This window comes from Lagenorhynchus albirostris, chromosome 10 (assembly GCF_949774975.1).
Source record: "Lagenorhynchus albirostris chromosome 10, mLagAlb1.1, whole genome shotgun sequence".
Lineage (NCBI taxonomy): Eukaryota > Metazoa > Chordata > Mammalia > Artiodactyla > Delphinidae > Lagenorhynchus > Lagenorhynchus albirostris.
This window is the reverse complement of record NC_083104.1, coordinates 61,223,233-61,239,261: the sequence shown is the minus strand read 5'-3', so window position 1 is coordinate 61,239,261 and position 16,029 is coordinate 61,223,233. Positions and strand designations below refer to the sequence as shown.

Below are 16,029 nucleotides of genomic sequence, written 5' to 3'. Positions count from 1 at the left end.
GCATAAGCAACAATGAGATAAAGTAACTAGAAAAATGAACAAAAATATCAAAATATGACTCCCCAAAGAAACGATATAAATGGCCAATAGATATATAAAAGAATCGATCTTAGAAGAAATACAATTTCAAAAAAAGATGTTTAAGATTATCAAGAATGTAAATATATTAGATTTAATTTAGGTTTCAGTATGATAAAATAGTTCTAGCATTTACTGTTGGTGCAAAGAGTAATTGAAAGAAGTTTACTGAAAAAAAATTTAGTAATATTTTTCAGGAGATTTAAAAGACAATTATACCTTTTTTTCTAATAATTCACTTTTTAAGAACAGACTCTAAGAAAAATGATCAGAAATTGTGAAAAATGTTTATGAACACTTATAGAGAGAGAGATATCCATTACAATGGAATATATAATAGTAAAAACTGGAAAAATTACATGCCCAACTGTAAAAGAATGTTTACGCAAATGAATTTTTCAGCTGAAATATTACTGTCGTTAAAAGTATGCCCATAAATAGCATGCAAAGAAATGAGAAAAGTCATATACTAAAAAATCAAGAATAAACTAAGGGTACAACATTGCATAAACATTGCTCAACTCTATGAAAAATGTATGTTTGAAAAGTATGGAAAGAAATATATAAAAATATAAACAATGGTCATTCTAGATAATAGAATTTAAACTTTTTCCTTCTATTTTTAATATCTCATTAACTTTTTTATATTGAATACATATTGAAACAGTAACATTTGGATATATTGGATTAAAGAAAATATATTATCAAAAATAATTTCAACTGTTCCTCTTTAGTTTTTCTTAATGTCATGGATTTTTTTCTTTTTTTAATTTCTTTTTTTTAAAATATCTTTATTGGAGTATAATTGCTTTACAATGCTGTGTTAGTTTCTGTTGTATAACAAAGTGAACCAGCTATATGTATACATATATCCCCATATCCCCTCCCTCTTGAACCTCCCTCCCACCCTCCCTATCCCACCTCTCTAGGTCGTCACAAAGCATCGTGCTGATCTCCCTGTGCTATGCAGCAACTTCCCACTAACCATCCATTCTACATTTGGTAGTGTATATATGTCAATGCTACTCTCTCACTTTGTCCGAGCTTCCCCTTCCCCTCCATGTCCTCAAGTCCATTCTCTACATCTAAGTCTTTATTTCCTGCTTAATTTTGGAAATAAAGTGGCCATGTTGTCAGCAAATTAGCTTATCATAATGCTCTGCTTGCCGTATTTCCAAAATGGCTTTTATATAACAGGATTTCCACATAGAAGAGCTTTTGTCAGAGTGAGTTCCCTGTAATCCCAGGTACCCATGGTGCTCTGTCAGAAGAGTTCCAGCGTCCAATGTGCACAGGAAACCCTATAACCCACATCCTCTTTGCAGAGATTCACCATGCCCGTTAGCATAATAAAGATACTGAGAAGTCTCCTCTTGGAAATATCAAACTCTATTTAATTACTGTTTCTCAGCATCCTTCAAATTTATTTGACTATAAAATTTCAGATTCACTCCCTAGAAGGACTTGAAATGCTTTCAATGAAATCACCTTACAAATACTAAGAATTCTGATTAAAAAGAGTCAGTGATTGAAAGTGCCGAAGAAATTTAAACAATCATGATTCAGCATGGGCTTGAGTTATTATATGTTAGTGAAGTTAGTGAAATTAAAAATGATTTTTGATCCATTCATAAACAATAATTTTATCTTCTGACCTTCTAAGTACATCTCAGTCTAAATATTTAGACGTCAGATATTGAGATTGTTCACACTTCCCCTTACTTTACAATCAGGCCATGGGTTGATTGGGTAGGAACAGTTAGGTAAAGGGAGGAAGAGAGAGAAATAAAACAGAATTTTTAAAAAGAAACAGGTGCCATCTTAGATGCTCATCGTTACTCTGCAGATTCCGCTTGACTTGCTTTTCAAAGCAGAAATTAGACCTCAGGCATTTTGCTAAGAGTTGATACATGAACAATCATCCCTACTTTTTACAAGCCCTTTTTTGATTTCTTGGCTTGGTATTGAGGCTGAGGGCAGCTGAAACTGAGGGCAGCTGCCCTCAAACACTTCATCCCAGAAATACTTTCTCTTGGAAAAAAAATTAATTATCCCAAGGTCTTAGCTTATAATTTATAAAATACGTAAGAAGCAGAAATAATAGATTTAACTTTGGTGTGAGATAGGGGCAATGAGTGAGTTATGTGAAAGGCACTCACTTTACACGTGCAAGAGATTAGGGCTATATCTGCTACAGATCAAGAGATATGCATTCAGTGTGGAGTGTTCAGTTATATAGCATACAGAGGAGACTTCAGCCACAACTAGCAGGATGGGGCAGAGGCTAGCTGCCAGAGTTCCCATCTGCAGCAGCAGGAATTTCCTCACTTGTAAGTAGATGGTCCTGTAGCCCAAACTTCTATTCTAGTAGGTATCTCATGACATTCACTGACCAGTCCAGGATTGGGTCAGAAAAGCTGTGACAAGGCACTCATCCTTAGGTGCAGGGCAGCCCTGTTATGTGTCCTCCTACACTGGCCAGCACTTTGATAGTTTTCCGGCATCCAAATGAACTCATGATTTTTAATTCCAACCTCCAACCATTGTTTTTGAGGCCTGTTACTGTTTGCAACTTTGAAATTCTACCTCTTTTCTAGTTTGCCAAACGTTACTCCTGTTCATCCCAAGTCTGTCTTTGGAAGGTGGGAATCAACACAAATCCCCTTTCCATTCCTCATTACTGGCCAGCTGGTTGCATGGCACAAAGGTCAGTATCACTGGTGTCTTCAAAATGCTTGCCTCCCTCTGCCTTGTGAGTATTATGAGGATTTGCCTCCTTCAGAAGGCCAAAACATCCCAGTTCAGAAGAAGGCCTGGAGGAGTCCAACTCCAGGGATAACACTCTTGGTAAGTTCATCACTAGAAATTTTTTTTCCCTAAAATGTAAAGCATTACTAATGAAGTAGAAATATTCCAAATCCAATATGGGAAGTGTTGGAAAAATATGTAGAACTTGATAGAATTCAAACCATGTCCCAACCAACAGTCTTCCCAACAGCATCTACAAAGGCAACACAGTACAGCAGGGAGCAGCTTAGATTCTGAATCCAGTTCCTCCTCTTACAAGATGTAGTACTTCGGACCAATGCCTTAACATCTCTGGATCTCAGTTTCCTCATCTGTAAAATAGGGTAATTTTGTGGGAATTAAATGTTAGCACTTGAAATGCTATTAGCACTCTGTCTGGTAATTTATAAGCACCAAATAAGTGTTAGCTGTGGAAGACAGTGAATTTCAGTAGAGCAGAAATCATTATAAATCTTAAGGGCTTCTTTTATCATTTCATTTTGATGATCTGGTGTTTGTTGATATGAACTCACAGGTAAACACCAGTCAGGGGCATGGTGCCCCAGGAGACTTAGATCCACATTTTGCTATATAAGTTCATTTCATTGTCACAGCAGATTGTTGGTAAAGAGTAAAACAGTGGTAAAATATTTGTCAATGTTTCTCAACAATCAAGTTGAAGTAATAATGGTCTAATGCTCAGAATCCTGAGTAGATTCAAAGACATGTATCCAAGAGGTCTGTATACCAATTCTTGGAATTCTCTGTTATTCCCTACATGATAAAATGTGTCTTCAATGACTCATTATATCCTGAATCCACATCATGTGCAGTGTCTACAGTGACAAAGGAGACACTGAACACAAGCTTGTTAGCACACAAATTAAGAAGTAAGTTAGGGTCTGGGGTCAAAATTTAGACAGATCAAATAACTTAAAGTTGAAAAATTGTATGACCTTTACCCCTATTTCCTAAGTACAGCACAAATAAATAATGAATGTTTAAGCCACACTTAGGTCTGGAACATGCAGTAAGCATGCAGTGTAAAATGTGAACCTTCTTTTGAGATATTTCCCCTAAAATCACCTAGTGATTTTAGGGGAAATATCTCCTATTGGTAAAGTTCTACCCTACACAGCAGGTTTCAGAGTCCCTAAGCTTTGCTGAAGATTGGTTCTACCTCTGCCTTATGCTTTTTGGACTAACAGGCTTCCTTAGGTTCTGTTTGCTGGTAAGAAGCTCTTTTTTTTTAATTGTCTTTAAAGTAATTTAGGTTTGAAAACTATTTTCTCTGCACACAAGAGATTAATTCTGCCTGGTTATTTCAACAACAAAGCAACACATTCTTTTAGATAATGTTTGTTAGTGCTTTTCTTTTTACTTGGTGCTGGAATTTTTGTGTGATTTCTTGAAAGTTGGTGACACTGAGCAAAAGAATCCTGGCACAAGAATCAAGAACTCTGGGCCTGGACCTGGTTCCTCTTGCCCTGTGATCTTGGCAGTGGGCCAGGCAGAGTCTTTCCACAGTGCCTGACCCAATAGTAGGTAGTCAGTTCCATTTGCCCAATGACTGAATGAATGACCTGTCAGATCCCCAGTGCTCACAGATGTGTATTGTGGGGTCATATCCACTTCCCTGAGTGCTGTATGCTAAAGTGATGTAGAAAAGTGAAAACGATGATTATTGTTGTTAGAAGTTGCACTGCTGTCTATATATTTCAAAGGTAGGTTACCTAAGCTAAAGAGTAGTGACAAAGAACAAAAAAAAGTATAGCCAGACAGATCGTGGTCCTAGTACTGATTCTGCCATTTACCAGGTTGGTGACCTTTGTTAGTTATTTAACCTCTGATGAGTCTCAATTTTCACACCAATAAATGGGAACAGAAAAATATTTACCCATAAAACTGAGACACAGATTAACTAAAATAATGCGTGTAAATCACTTAGTCCAGTTCCCAGCACAGGAATTATACTTAATTGTTGTCATTGTTGCTACAACTATACTATCATTTAAAATTATGTGACAATGTCATATACTTTAAATGTACCACATACACACACAAAAAAAACAATGATAAACAGCTTGCTTAATTCTGATAAATTCTCCCTCCAAGTAAATAACTGTAAAATGCTAACTGTTTTTGATATGGCAGTATGGAACAAAAAAATCCTAATTGTTGATTTGAACATGTCAATAAATTTTGGAATCCATATTTTAGTTTAAGAACTTCACTCACCACAATGAAAACTTTAGCAAAGAGCATCGTAATGACTTATCTTTAGCATGTTATCAAATAATGAAAAAACAATAAATCCATATTTTCCCACTCAACATATTAGGAAATATCATAAGTCTATGTGATGACTTTTTAATATGGATACTGTAATCAACAGAGGTCCACAGTTCATGCATGGCCTTTTGTGTGACTTTTTGGATAAAACTCATAAATTCCCATCCTGCTTTAAAATATTATAACAAGAAGCAATTCAGGAAAATTAATAAAAGGATCTGACTGTCATCTGAAAAACAAAAGAAACACCCAAAGAAATAGTCTAGGAAAGTCAAAATGCTTAAGGCTGAATTGTTTGAAATAGAAACAAAATGATAATAATAATACAAATAGTAATGAGAACAGCTACAAATTAGAAAATCATAAATTCAAACATGATCTGATTAACAGACAACACTAAAAGTGCCAGGATTGAATGATTATTTGAACAGAGTGGCTTTCCTCTTTTAGAGTTCAGGAGTTTATTCACCAATATTTTCATCATGAATCAACTTTTTGCAAAATTAAAACTAAAGAAAAACACAAGTTGGCTTCTGAAAATAAGCTTTCGAACTCAAGATTTTTTCTTCCTGTCTTTCAAAAGGGTCTTTTAGAGAATGCCCAGCCTTCACCACCACATGTTTTCTAATTCTATATTATCACTTTGGCCTGCCATCAGTTTCCCCTTCTCCATAACAAGCAAGGTAATATCTGGAACTAAAGTAGAATGTTGGGTTCGTTCTAGGAAAGGGACCAAAAGTAACTGAAAAGCACCTTTCAGCAGCAACTCACAGAAAGTGTTGCCTTCAGGTGATCACAGGGAAGCCCCACAGTTACCCAAAGGCTCAGTCATGAACTGACCTTTCCTTGGACACCCCAAGGAGGGAGCAGAGCCCATCAACTGACCAATTTGAAGACAGAGTCCCTGAAATTCAAGTTCATTTTCTTTTGGATGGAGCAAAAGTCATGTGCATAATGTTCCACAGTTTCAGATAGAAAATTATCTGACAATGTCTGGTGGACTGGGCGTAGAACACCAACTGAAACATTAGAACAGCATGGATATCCCTCTAGTAGAAGGAATTATAGTAGCAATAGGGATCGTTAATTGCATCCTTTGCTCATGTCGGCTCAAAGACTTATACCCTTGCCTTATTAAGTCCTAACTACAATTCTGCATTATGATCTCCACTTTACAGTTGAGGGAATAGTCCCACAAAGTGAACTAGTTTCTTCAAAGATATGCAGGTGTTAATGCAAAGCTGATTTTCGAAACAGTGTGACTCCAAAACGCTTACACTTAAACCCTCCTGAGAGGGTTAGAGAACCAAATAACCCCTCCTCACTCTGAGCAAAGAAAACATCTACAAAATATTAACCATAAGGCTTATAGAATTGATGACCTTCACCTCTTCCTCACTAAATGAGTCTTCAATGTCTGCATCAAAGTTATTTGCAGAGGAGCCTACATAATTTCCAAGTCGAACTCACCCTTCCTCTGCTTTTGATAATTATAGAAGTAAAAGCAGGTTAAAATTTCCATCCTACAAAGCTTTGAAGGGGAACAGTTTATACTGGAAAGAAGCTGTTCTACTCAAAGCTCCTCTGGGATTAAAGGGTAGGGGAATGGCTCTGGCCTCGAGGCTTAGAGGTTGGTTATTTATGAGAACTAAACAGCAGACACACCTGCTCCCCCATGAAATTCCGCATCTGTGAGTCACAGGAACTCTGCTAGGGGAGAGGAAAGGTAACAAAGAAGAAAGACAATCATCCGAATTTGCCTCCTCCTGAAATGAATTTTACCTGCAACATGCACTGTGGAGAATTTTATATGGTTCCACTCAGAATTCACAAAACTTTAACACACAGTCACGGGTCGTTTCAGGAAGAATGACATAGAATTGAGAATCAACAGGCCTAGAGATTGAAAACACATATTGCCCTTTATATTTGCCCTATGAGTCTGCGTATATTCTAGCGCTTTCTTTACTGAGTTTTGTGATTGGCAATGGTAGTCTATTTGTATTGTGGCTTTTGTTTCTAGTTTCAGTTTCCTCTAAAACAGTTTTAATATATCATGTGAAATTACTGATCCAGATACAATTTAAGAATTTTTTTTCAGCATGCCATGCCTGTTTTTGCCACTTCACCAACTTGTGACATAATTAGTTCTCACACCATATTATGATTATCTCTTAAATTTTGCAATAAATTGACCAGGACAAGGATTAACATACCTATCAGTAACTTGCACTGAAATTGAAGTGATTCTAGAACTCCTGTTGACTAAACATTCAATATGCATTTATCCAGTTGTCCCCAATATCTTCAGTTGGTGTCTCAATATACACTCTCCCTGTTTCACTGCTCAGCTCTCTACATGGAGAGGCTGACTTTTCAGGAGCTGATCCAATGGGCTCCACGGCCCTTGGCTTTCAGTGAAGATCAGCCAATGGGAAAGGCAGCAGAAAAGTAAGGTCTGGGTATTTACTGCTTGACCTCCCTCCCTGCTGAGTCCATAGGGGTTGGTTGCCTGGCATCGTTCTCACAAAGGCCACTGTTCCCGTCAGGGTGCCTTCCCTCTACAGTCCTCCTCTAAGCTTTCTGGTAACTGTTTCTGCTCCCGTTCCATCCTAGGAGTCATGAAAGAAGGCTCCCCTGCTTTTCCATATTCTGCATTATCTCCACTTTTTCCAGAAAACCCCACCTACAACATTAGAAATATTATAACATTAATTAAACTCTCCTCAAATGATGCACTTTGTGCATGTTGTCTCTTTCCACTGGGGATAAGAAAAGGATGAATAGGGCTTGATTCCTGCTAGTGTAACATGAAATCAAATATGTACTCAAGAGGGTCCCGCATCGGGTCTAATACCATGCTGCCACCATCTTGGAATTCTTGATAACTCTTAAACAAGTGGCCCCACGTTTTCATTTTACATTGGGCTCTGTGAATTACTTAGCTGCTCCTGCAAATGTGGTACAGATGTTGGCTACAAATGAAATTCCAGTAACAATAACGGCCATTTCGTGAGGTCTCACTAGGCTCCAAATACTCTTCTTAAAATTGTATGTGATTAACTCATTTAATCCTCTCAGTACCCAAGGAGGAAGGTGGTATTATTATCAGCAGCACTTCTTAGGCAAGGAATGAGAGGCACAGTGAGATGTAACTTGCCCAAGGTCACCCTGCAAGAAAGTGTAGACTATGGGATCCTAATCCGGGCATGCTGGCTTCTTCTATGCTACTCTGCAATTAGGTTTCATTTATAATTAAATCTTAAAGCCGTTTGAGCAGTAATATGCCATGGACTCAGAATTCTGAAAATAGACTGCCTCTCCCTCTATAGGAAGGCTAATAGCAAAGTTTCACTGAGGACAGGAAATCTGTGTGCAACAAATAATATTGAATTTCTCATATCAGGACAGCATAGCTGAAGGGGTCTGTAAATGTTAATAAATCTTTTGATGTTGACATGTTTCATAGGCCTGCATAAAATCTAAGTGAGATTTGCATCTAACCTCTTTAAACTATTTTCTTTATTGCAAACAACTTAAGGAAAGCTGTTAAACCACAAGAACAATAAAATTGTTATTTACTTCCAGAAAGAAGTTAAATAAACACAATATGTAAGAGATAATATAATTAGATGTATTTATTTCTAAAATGCAGGGTTGTTTTTGTAAGGCAAGCCCCAAGACTCCATTGTTTATGAAAAGTAAAATGAAAGGACACATCATCGTAAAGGCAAGGATCTTCATCATCTTAGAAATTATAAAATAATTATTAAATAATTAAACCTTTGTTTCATTTCTATACCAATCAAACAATTTAACATTACACAAGGTCTGGGTTTCTATGTTTTGTATAATGTGTATGTAATTCACTGCCTTCCAAGTGTAGATATGTACATTCTTTGGTTATGAAGGTTTGTTGTTATTTCCCTTTCTCCCAAAACCGCTAAAGAACCTTCTTGCAAATCTACAAATGACATTTTTTGCTTGTTTTAAACATTGTACACTTTAACAGATTTTGTTTCTACCTTATTAGATTATCATTTTATCACAGCCGTTTAGATAAGACTCGTACAAACCTGGGGTTACTACTTAGTTGAGTAGATTCTTGTAAACATCTCCAAAAAAGGCAGGTGAATACTCCCACTATGATTTTTATCACACTGTCATAATTTTAAGCTCCATGACTGGATCTTAAACATTCCCGTTAGACATCAACATCACAACAGCTTCCTTCTCCCCCCAAATAAATGAGCCAGTTGTCAGGGCTGACTGGTGTATTTTAAAGGATATCTTAGCCAAGGGTATTATTTTAAGAGATGAGCAAATGGGGAAACCCCACAGCCCAGCCAATAAAATATGAACTGAAGGTGCAAAGAAGCACTCATAAATATTCCCTAGAACAAGGGATGCATTGTTTCCCTCCCAGCCTTTCAGTGGCTCCTCTGATCTCAGCCCCTCTCTGCATCAGGGAAGCCTCTTCTTTAACCTATTTTTTTTTTCAAGCTGAGTTACTACGTTATTTATGACTGTAAATGTGAGTAGCCCGTCTGTGTGCTCCTTGTACACACACACTGAGAGCGCCCCCTCTCTTTGCCCCACTTTGGTGTTTCAGTCCGGAAGGATGAAAGGATTTCCCCCTGGAGCCGATGTGGCTGGGGATGTGGTACTAGCAGCAGTTTCAGGATGAGGTAGACAGAGGGTTTCCCCACAGCCTCCACCTGCAAGGCCCAGAGACGGCCCCTAACACTCATTCCATTCATTTTCCTCCTTTCCAGGGCTTTAAAAAATACTTTTACTCTCTCCATCTCATCCTCATTGTTCTCTGTCTCCAACCGTTACTCTTGATCTCTTTATGCCCTCTCAACATCTCTCTTCAACTTAACAAAGGAAATCCTCATTTCTTTACAGACGTGCCACGAGTATTCCATAAAAATTCTGTTAGCCAATGGGTTTTATAAACCAAAAATGGATCGCATTTTTGATTAGCGTTATTTTTGTTCAGTGGTGTGTTTTTCCCTTTTTTTTTTTAACTTGCCCTTGAATTTCCCCTTTTAAATTTTAATACTGTTATAAAATAAGAATGGCAAAAACAATTAAATTCAGTCCATGGGATCCTGGGGGAGAGGTGAGGAGGCGAAGATGAAAGGCATGGTAGAGAAACAGTTAAAGGGGATGCAACAGCCAGAGAGGTTCTGATGCCCTGGGGAGCTTTTCTCCTGATGGGTGGAGGCTGCAATGGGCCCATCATAACCTTTTCCTTCTCAACAGAGAGAAAACAGGAGACTGTACCTCAATGATGGAGCTGTGACGAATTGATTTTCAGCTCATCTAAGCCTTTAGCCACGAAGAAACAAGGACCAAAGGCAGACCCCAGGAAGGGTGGGGGCAGTCAGGAGAGGGATGCCAAGAAAGCCTGAAGCTGGAGAGGCCCTAGAACTACAGAGGAAAGGCCAACAAACGGGAGGGGCAGGAGGTGGGGAGGAGAGAGAGAGGTGATATTGCAGAAATGGAAGAATGAAAGGGAAGGAGCTGGAGATGGTGGGTGAGCAGCCCCAAGCCCTTCGACAGGTGTTATCATACCTTCTTCTCTCCGGCCATGACTTCTGATTAAACTTCTAAAACTAGAGATTTGTGAGTGACCGTTCAAACGTGCAAAAAACTTCTATTTAAACTATGATTATAACTATCTCTGCAGCCATGCCCATCAATCAGCAAGGACATAGCTTTAGAGAAGAACGAGAATCCCCCTGGGGTGTGTTCATGAATGCCAAGGGTTGATGAAGAAGAGAGAGAAAAAGGTCTCCACCCTCAGTGACTTCTTTTCTCTTCAAAAGTGAGAAGTTGTAAAGAATGATTGTTTTACCCAGTATTACCGTTTGTGATTCCAGGCATAATCCATGAATATGTACTATAATGGTTTTAGATCATCTTTCCTTCCATCCCATCCCCCTTTCCTCAAAAAAAAAATTTGTGTGTGTGTTTATAGGTGTGTTTACGTTACACAAGTGTTAATAACCCTGTTGGAGAGACTACATAGATAGGCATCTTTAGGTAGATCTGTGTATAAATTCCTCTCCACTGGGCACTTGAGTCAGCCAAAACCGACAATAAATATCAAAGATGTCTTTCAAAGCTGTCAACTGAGGGCATAAGCATTTTTTTTTCTTCCAATACCAAGGGAGTTTAATGATTTGGGGAAATAGGGGAGAAGGGTTTAAGCATTTTTTTCTATTTCATACCTTAACATGTTAAATATGTTGTCATGAAACATGAAAAAATGTAAGCATCACATTTTTATACTTTTATGCTTGAGAATGAATATACATTCTTGAACTGTATCTGAGTATTTCACTCCAAACCAACTGATCAAAGCCCATTAATAAACCCGGAGTTCTCTATCAGGGAAATACATGTTGACAAAGAATAATACAAAAGTGAATTTCCTATGTTGACTGATTTTTGTAATTTCCTCTAAAACATCTACAATGTTATGTCATTTTAATTTTATGATCACCAAGTAATCAAATTGGTTTCTAACTAAAAGATCTTAGAAATACACTACTTGTTTATGTAAACTAGAGATATGCTTAAATGTTGCAAGCAACTTACCTAATCATTCTTTTAATTTGCAAAGGTATTTGATATATAAACTAACCCTTAACATTTTTGAAAAAGAAAAAATTTACCAGAAAGATATTTTTGTTACTAACTAAATAGTGTGGAATTGACTAAGCAAAATTCCACTGATATTCATTAGTTTTAGAGAGAAAGCAGAGAAGTCAATCTGTAAAAGCTATAGACTATGAGACTGACAAAAGTTGGCCTAAGAATAATGAATAAAATAAGGTGGAAAGTTTCTCTTCACACAATTAATAATTAATATTTGTTTCTTCAAAGTGAACAAATACTAAAATAATTTAAAGGTCAGAATAATGTGTTTGGTTTCATATTTAGTTGTTTACATTGGCCTTGAGGCCATTTATTCACATTTTATTTTTTCTTCTAGTAAATTCTACTCTATTTTATGCTTATGAACATAAAACTAATCTCATCTGAAATTTTAAAAAATAGATATTTTTTTAATTATGATTCAGAGTTTGAATTAAATTTAATTGTTCTTGGTGAGCAAAACTTATGTTGGAAAAAATGTCTTTCTGAATGACAAGATAATTGTAGAAAATCCATTATTTGACTTGAAAATGACACAGCAGGCATTAATAACAAGGATGCTACTAGATCCATTTTATATAATTCAACTTGTTATGGGAAATGTCAACAGATTCTTTTCACATTTTTAAATATCAGGTGACTTCCTCAGTACAAATCCCTTGCCTCTTGCTAATTTGATCATTTGCCCTCAATCTCTACTATATACATATCTTTTAAGATACTAAAAAAATAAAATAAAATCCTCTTGAGTCTTACAGAAAGTGAAAAAAGTTTACGATAATATTGGTTAATGAATTTTACAGTAAGAAGCACTGAAATTCTTAGCACCGTTAATGATGATATTACACTCTTACCTTTTCTAAGTATACTTTGACCTATTTTATTATGGAAGAAATATAGAAGTTAAAGCTTTTTACTAAGTAGTGATTGACTATAAGCTTTGGACGTATTAGAAGGCATGGTCTAAAGATAATAAAATAAAACTGTGGGTCAATTTTCCTCAGAGACTACTAGGAAAAACTCACTTAGTATCACAATCAATTTGTCAGTAATTTCATGTGAGACATTTCGTTTGGAATTATTAAATAAGGTGAAAACAATACGGTCTATTATTGAAGATAAATCACTACTCAGCAAGTTAAGCATGATAAGAATATATAAATAAATAAAAATTTTCTGAAGCTTATATTCAGTATTGTTTCTCTAGTGTAAAATGAATAATTATATTTCATGGTATAGTTAATAAACTGCTTTGTTATTATAATCCAAACAAATAATCAAAAGTCTACTGATTTAAAAATATAAGTATTCTTTAATGACAAAAATGGTCCTAAAAGTCCTTGAATAAAACTCTTTATTATTGGTTTTGGCTTTCTTATTTTATGTAGATTTATAAAAATCAATGGTGAAAAAAACAAAAAAAATCAATGGTGCACGGGTTCAAAAATCATACTTCATTCCTTTCTGAAAAAATAAATACACTCTCTTGTGAATGATCAAAGTATTCAATTTTAATATATTATTAGAAAAGATTCATGACTGAGCTATTGTTTTATAAAGTACATAACATAACACATTGTTTCCTGTCAGATTTTAGATGACCTGAACTGATTTTTTCAGTGATTTATTTTATGAATATGTAAATCATGCTAAATTGCATTTTTTCTATGAAAATATTAAAACTTACTTAAATTAATGAATAAGCTTAAGAAATTGCTACAAATTCAAACATACCATGAGTCACATTTGCATGCCACTCATGAAGAAAAAGCAAACTAATTTAGAATTAAGATATATTTTAATGGCTTGAAAGTTCCAAAGGAACCTGTTAATTACATGTAGAAGAAAAGGCCCCCATGACACCCGATTAAGGCAACCAATGATGACTTACTAAAACTTATAATGAGAGCTTTGTCTCCTGTAACGTGAAACATATGATTTATTAGGCACCTTATCCTTCCTGCTAGGATTGCTCAGAGCAAATGATCAGGGCATATTAAGCAACACATATTATAAAAGCATCATGTGTTATTAAGATTTGTTGCTATCTGACTTTTCAAAGAATATTTTTTGAGATATTATTTGAGGAAGTTTTAAATTAGGTGTGTAATAAAATGTCAATTTTAAGTCCAAGTAGATTGCACTTTTAAAATAAAGTTTTAAAAGTTATAACATTAAAATTGATTAAATTTATTGATTAAGTTTTGTCTTCAAAAATAAATACACTCTATGTGGTTTTTTTTGAATGTTTAAAGATAGTAAATTTTCACCTTCAGTCACTACTAAAAAATTTAAAGAAAATTACAGCCCCTGTAAAATCATTTTAAAGTGGTGACTCTTTAATATTATTGCAAGATGAAATACTGGGCACTAACTTATCATTTGATATTGTCAATATCAATTTTCTAGGTATCGTCAGTATCAGCACTAAAACATAATTTTTAAAATTATTCTCTAACCATCCTGTTAATTAAATAATTTTTCAATTGAAATTTTTTTATCTTAAATGACAAGGAAAGTTCTGTATAGGTAAAGCATCATAGCATGTTTTACATTTCTCTTGCCTCTGAAAAAAGTCAAAGAAGTATAATATATTTTAATCATTACAGTTAAAAAATGTTAGATTGAAACTTCTTTTCCAAAATATTTTTCACAGCATTTCAGAATCTATCCCTGAAAGTCTTTGATAGTAATCTTTTACAATATTATTTAAACTTAATTAATTTCACATCAATATTTTCACAGTAGTTTCCTCACTAAAATGAGAGTTCTTAAGTGGCATATAAATTATACTTATATGCCTTTTAAATTACTAACCAAAAAATGGTCCAGAATGTCACTTTTACTTTTCCATCTGTAAATACTTGCATCATCATCATCATTATTATTATTACTATGACTATTATTTTGCCTATAGCTTAGCTATCCTCATAAATTCTCCTTTTTTTAAACTATTGCCTGTTTATTCATACATTTAAGCAAAGTTGAAATTTTAACAAGATGAGAAAAGACCCAAATTTACCCAAACGATGTGTTTAATTTTAGCTTTTTATATTAAATATATATATATATACATATGACTTTGTTGCCTAAGGCAAAATCTTATTTTATGTCAATGAAAGAAAGGAAACAGAAGCTGGAGAGGAGAGTTATAGAAAATGACTATATATAAACATGACCACCTACCAGGCAGCTACTTTACCATTAGGAAAACGTCCACTTCGCAATAACATAGATTAACAAATAAACGAACAACATACCTAAATTGACAAAGCTCATGACCATGTCAGCATCATTCAGAAAGTTGGCATCATGTAGGCTGGCTAGAGGAGGACTCTGGGTGGTCAGGGGAGTCGTTCGAGACAACTGGATGCGGCGAGGGTACCCATTGGGAGAGGCTGGGGAGCCCTTCCTGGCTCCCCTGGTCTCTGCTGCCAGGGATGCCCTCACAGAGTACTCCGGCTCCTCGGGGTTCTCCTCACTGGCCATGGCGTTGTACAGGTCCAGCATAAAGAGAGGTGCAGAGGAAGCTTGTTTTCCAGGTGAAAATGGTCTGGGTCTGTGAGGCAAACCCAAGATAGAAAGAATTTCCCTCTGTATTTCCCGTCTTTCGTGGTTCCGTAGTCGTCTATAAATAAAACTGGAGTGAACATGATTGTCTCCCAAACTTCCTTTCGCAGAACCCACTAGAACCCAGCAGCTCCAGAGGAAACCCACAATACCCCTAAATAAAAATACAGTCAGATGCATTTTTGTCCAAAAGCAAAAGTTGATATTTTTTAGTCGTTCTTGTCCTCTTACCAAAAACAAAAACAAAAAAATCTAAGTTCTTAGGAGGTATATTTCCCCAGTAGCTGAAAAACAAATTTACCTATTCTTCATGACAGTGACATTTCTGAACACACATCCTCATTGATTTTCCTGCCCTATTTTTAATATATTGGAATATGTCAAGATTAGTTATTTCTAAGAAAGCTGAAACTCAGATTTCCAGTTATCCACAGTTGTTAAGAGTTTTTGCTGCATGGATAGAGCAGAAGACGGCTAATATTATTTGATCAGATGACCTATGCATTCCTATATCAATATATGATAATCAGGCCTTTGGTATTTGAATGAACGGAAGTTGATCTTCTAATAAACTGTAGTTCCCAAAGTGATCTTCACTTGCTCTTGAGTTCTTCTCAACCCTTGAGCTCTTTC

At 35.7% G+C, this 16,029-nt stretch overlaps 1 protein-coding gene across 2 annotated transcripts in view; it reads right to left on the bottom strand.

Moving 5' to 3' along the window:
- The window catches only part of BMP5 (bone morphogenetic protein 5), a 116,990-nt gene extending 101,414 nt beyond the window's left edge, over positions 1–15,576 (bottom strand). For both annotated transcript variants that reach the window (XM_060164110.1, XM_060164111.1), the window contains exon 1: positions 15,087–15,576. In XM_060164110.1, the coding sequence (XP_060020093.1) occupies positions 15,087–15,576 (490 nt within the window). The remainder of the gene's footprint in view (positions 1–15,086) is intronic.
- Between the last annotated feature and the right edge of the window lie 453 nt (positions 15,577–16,029).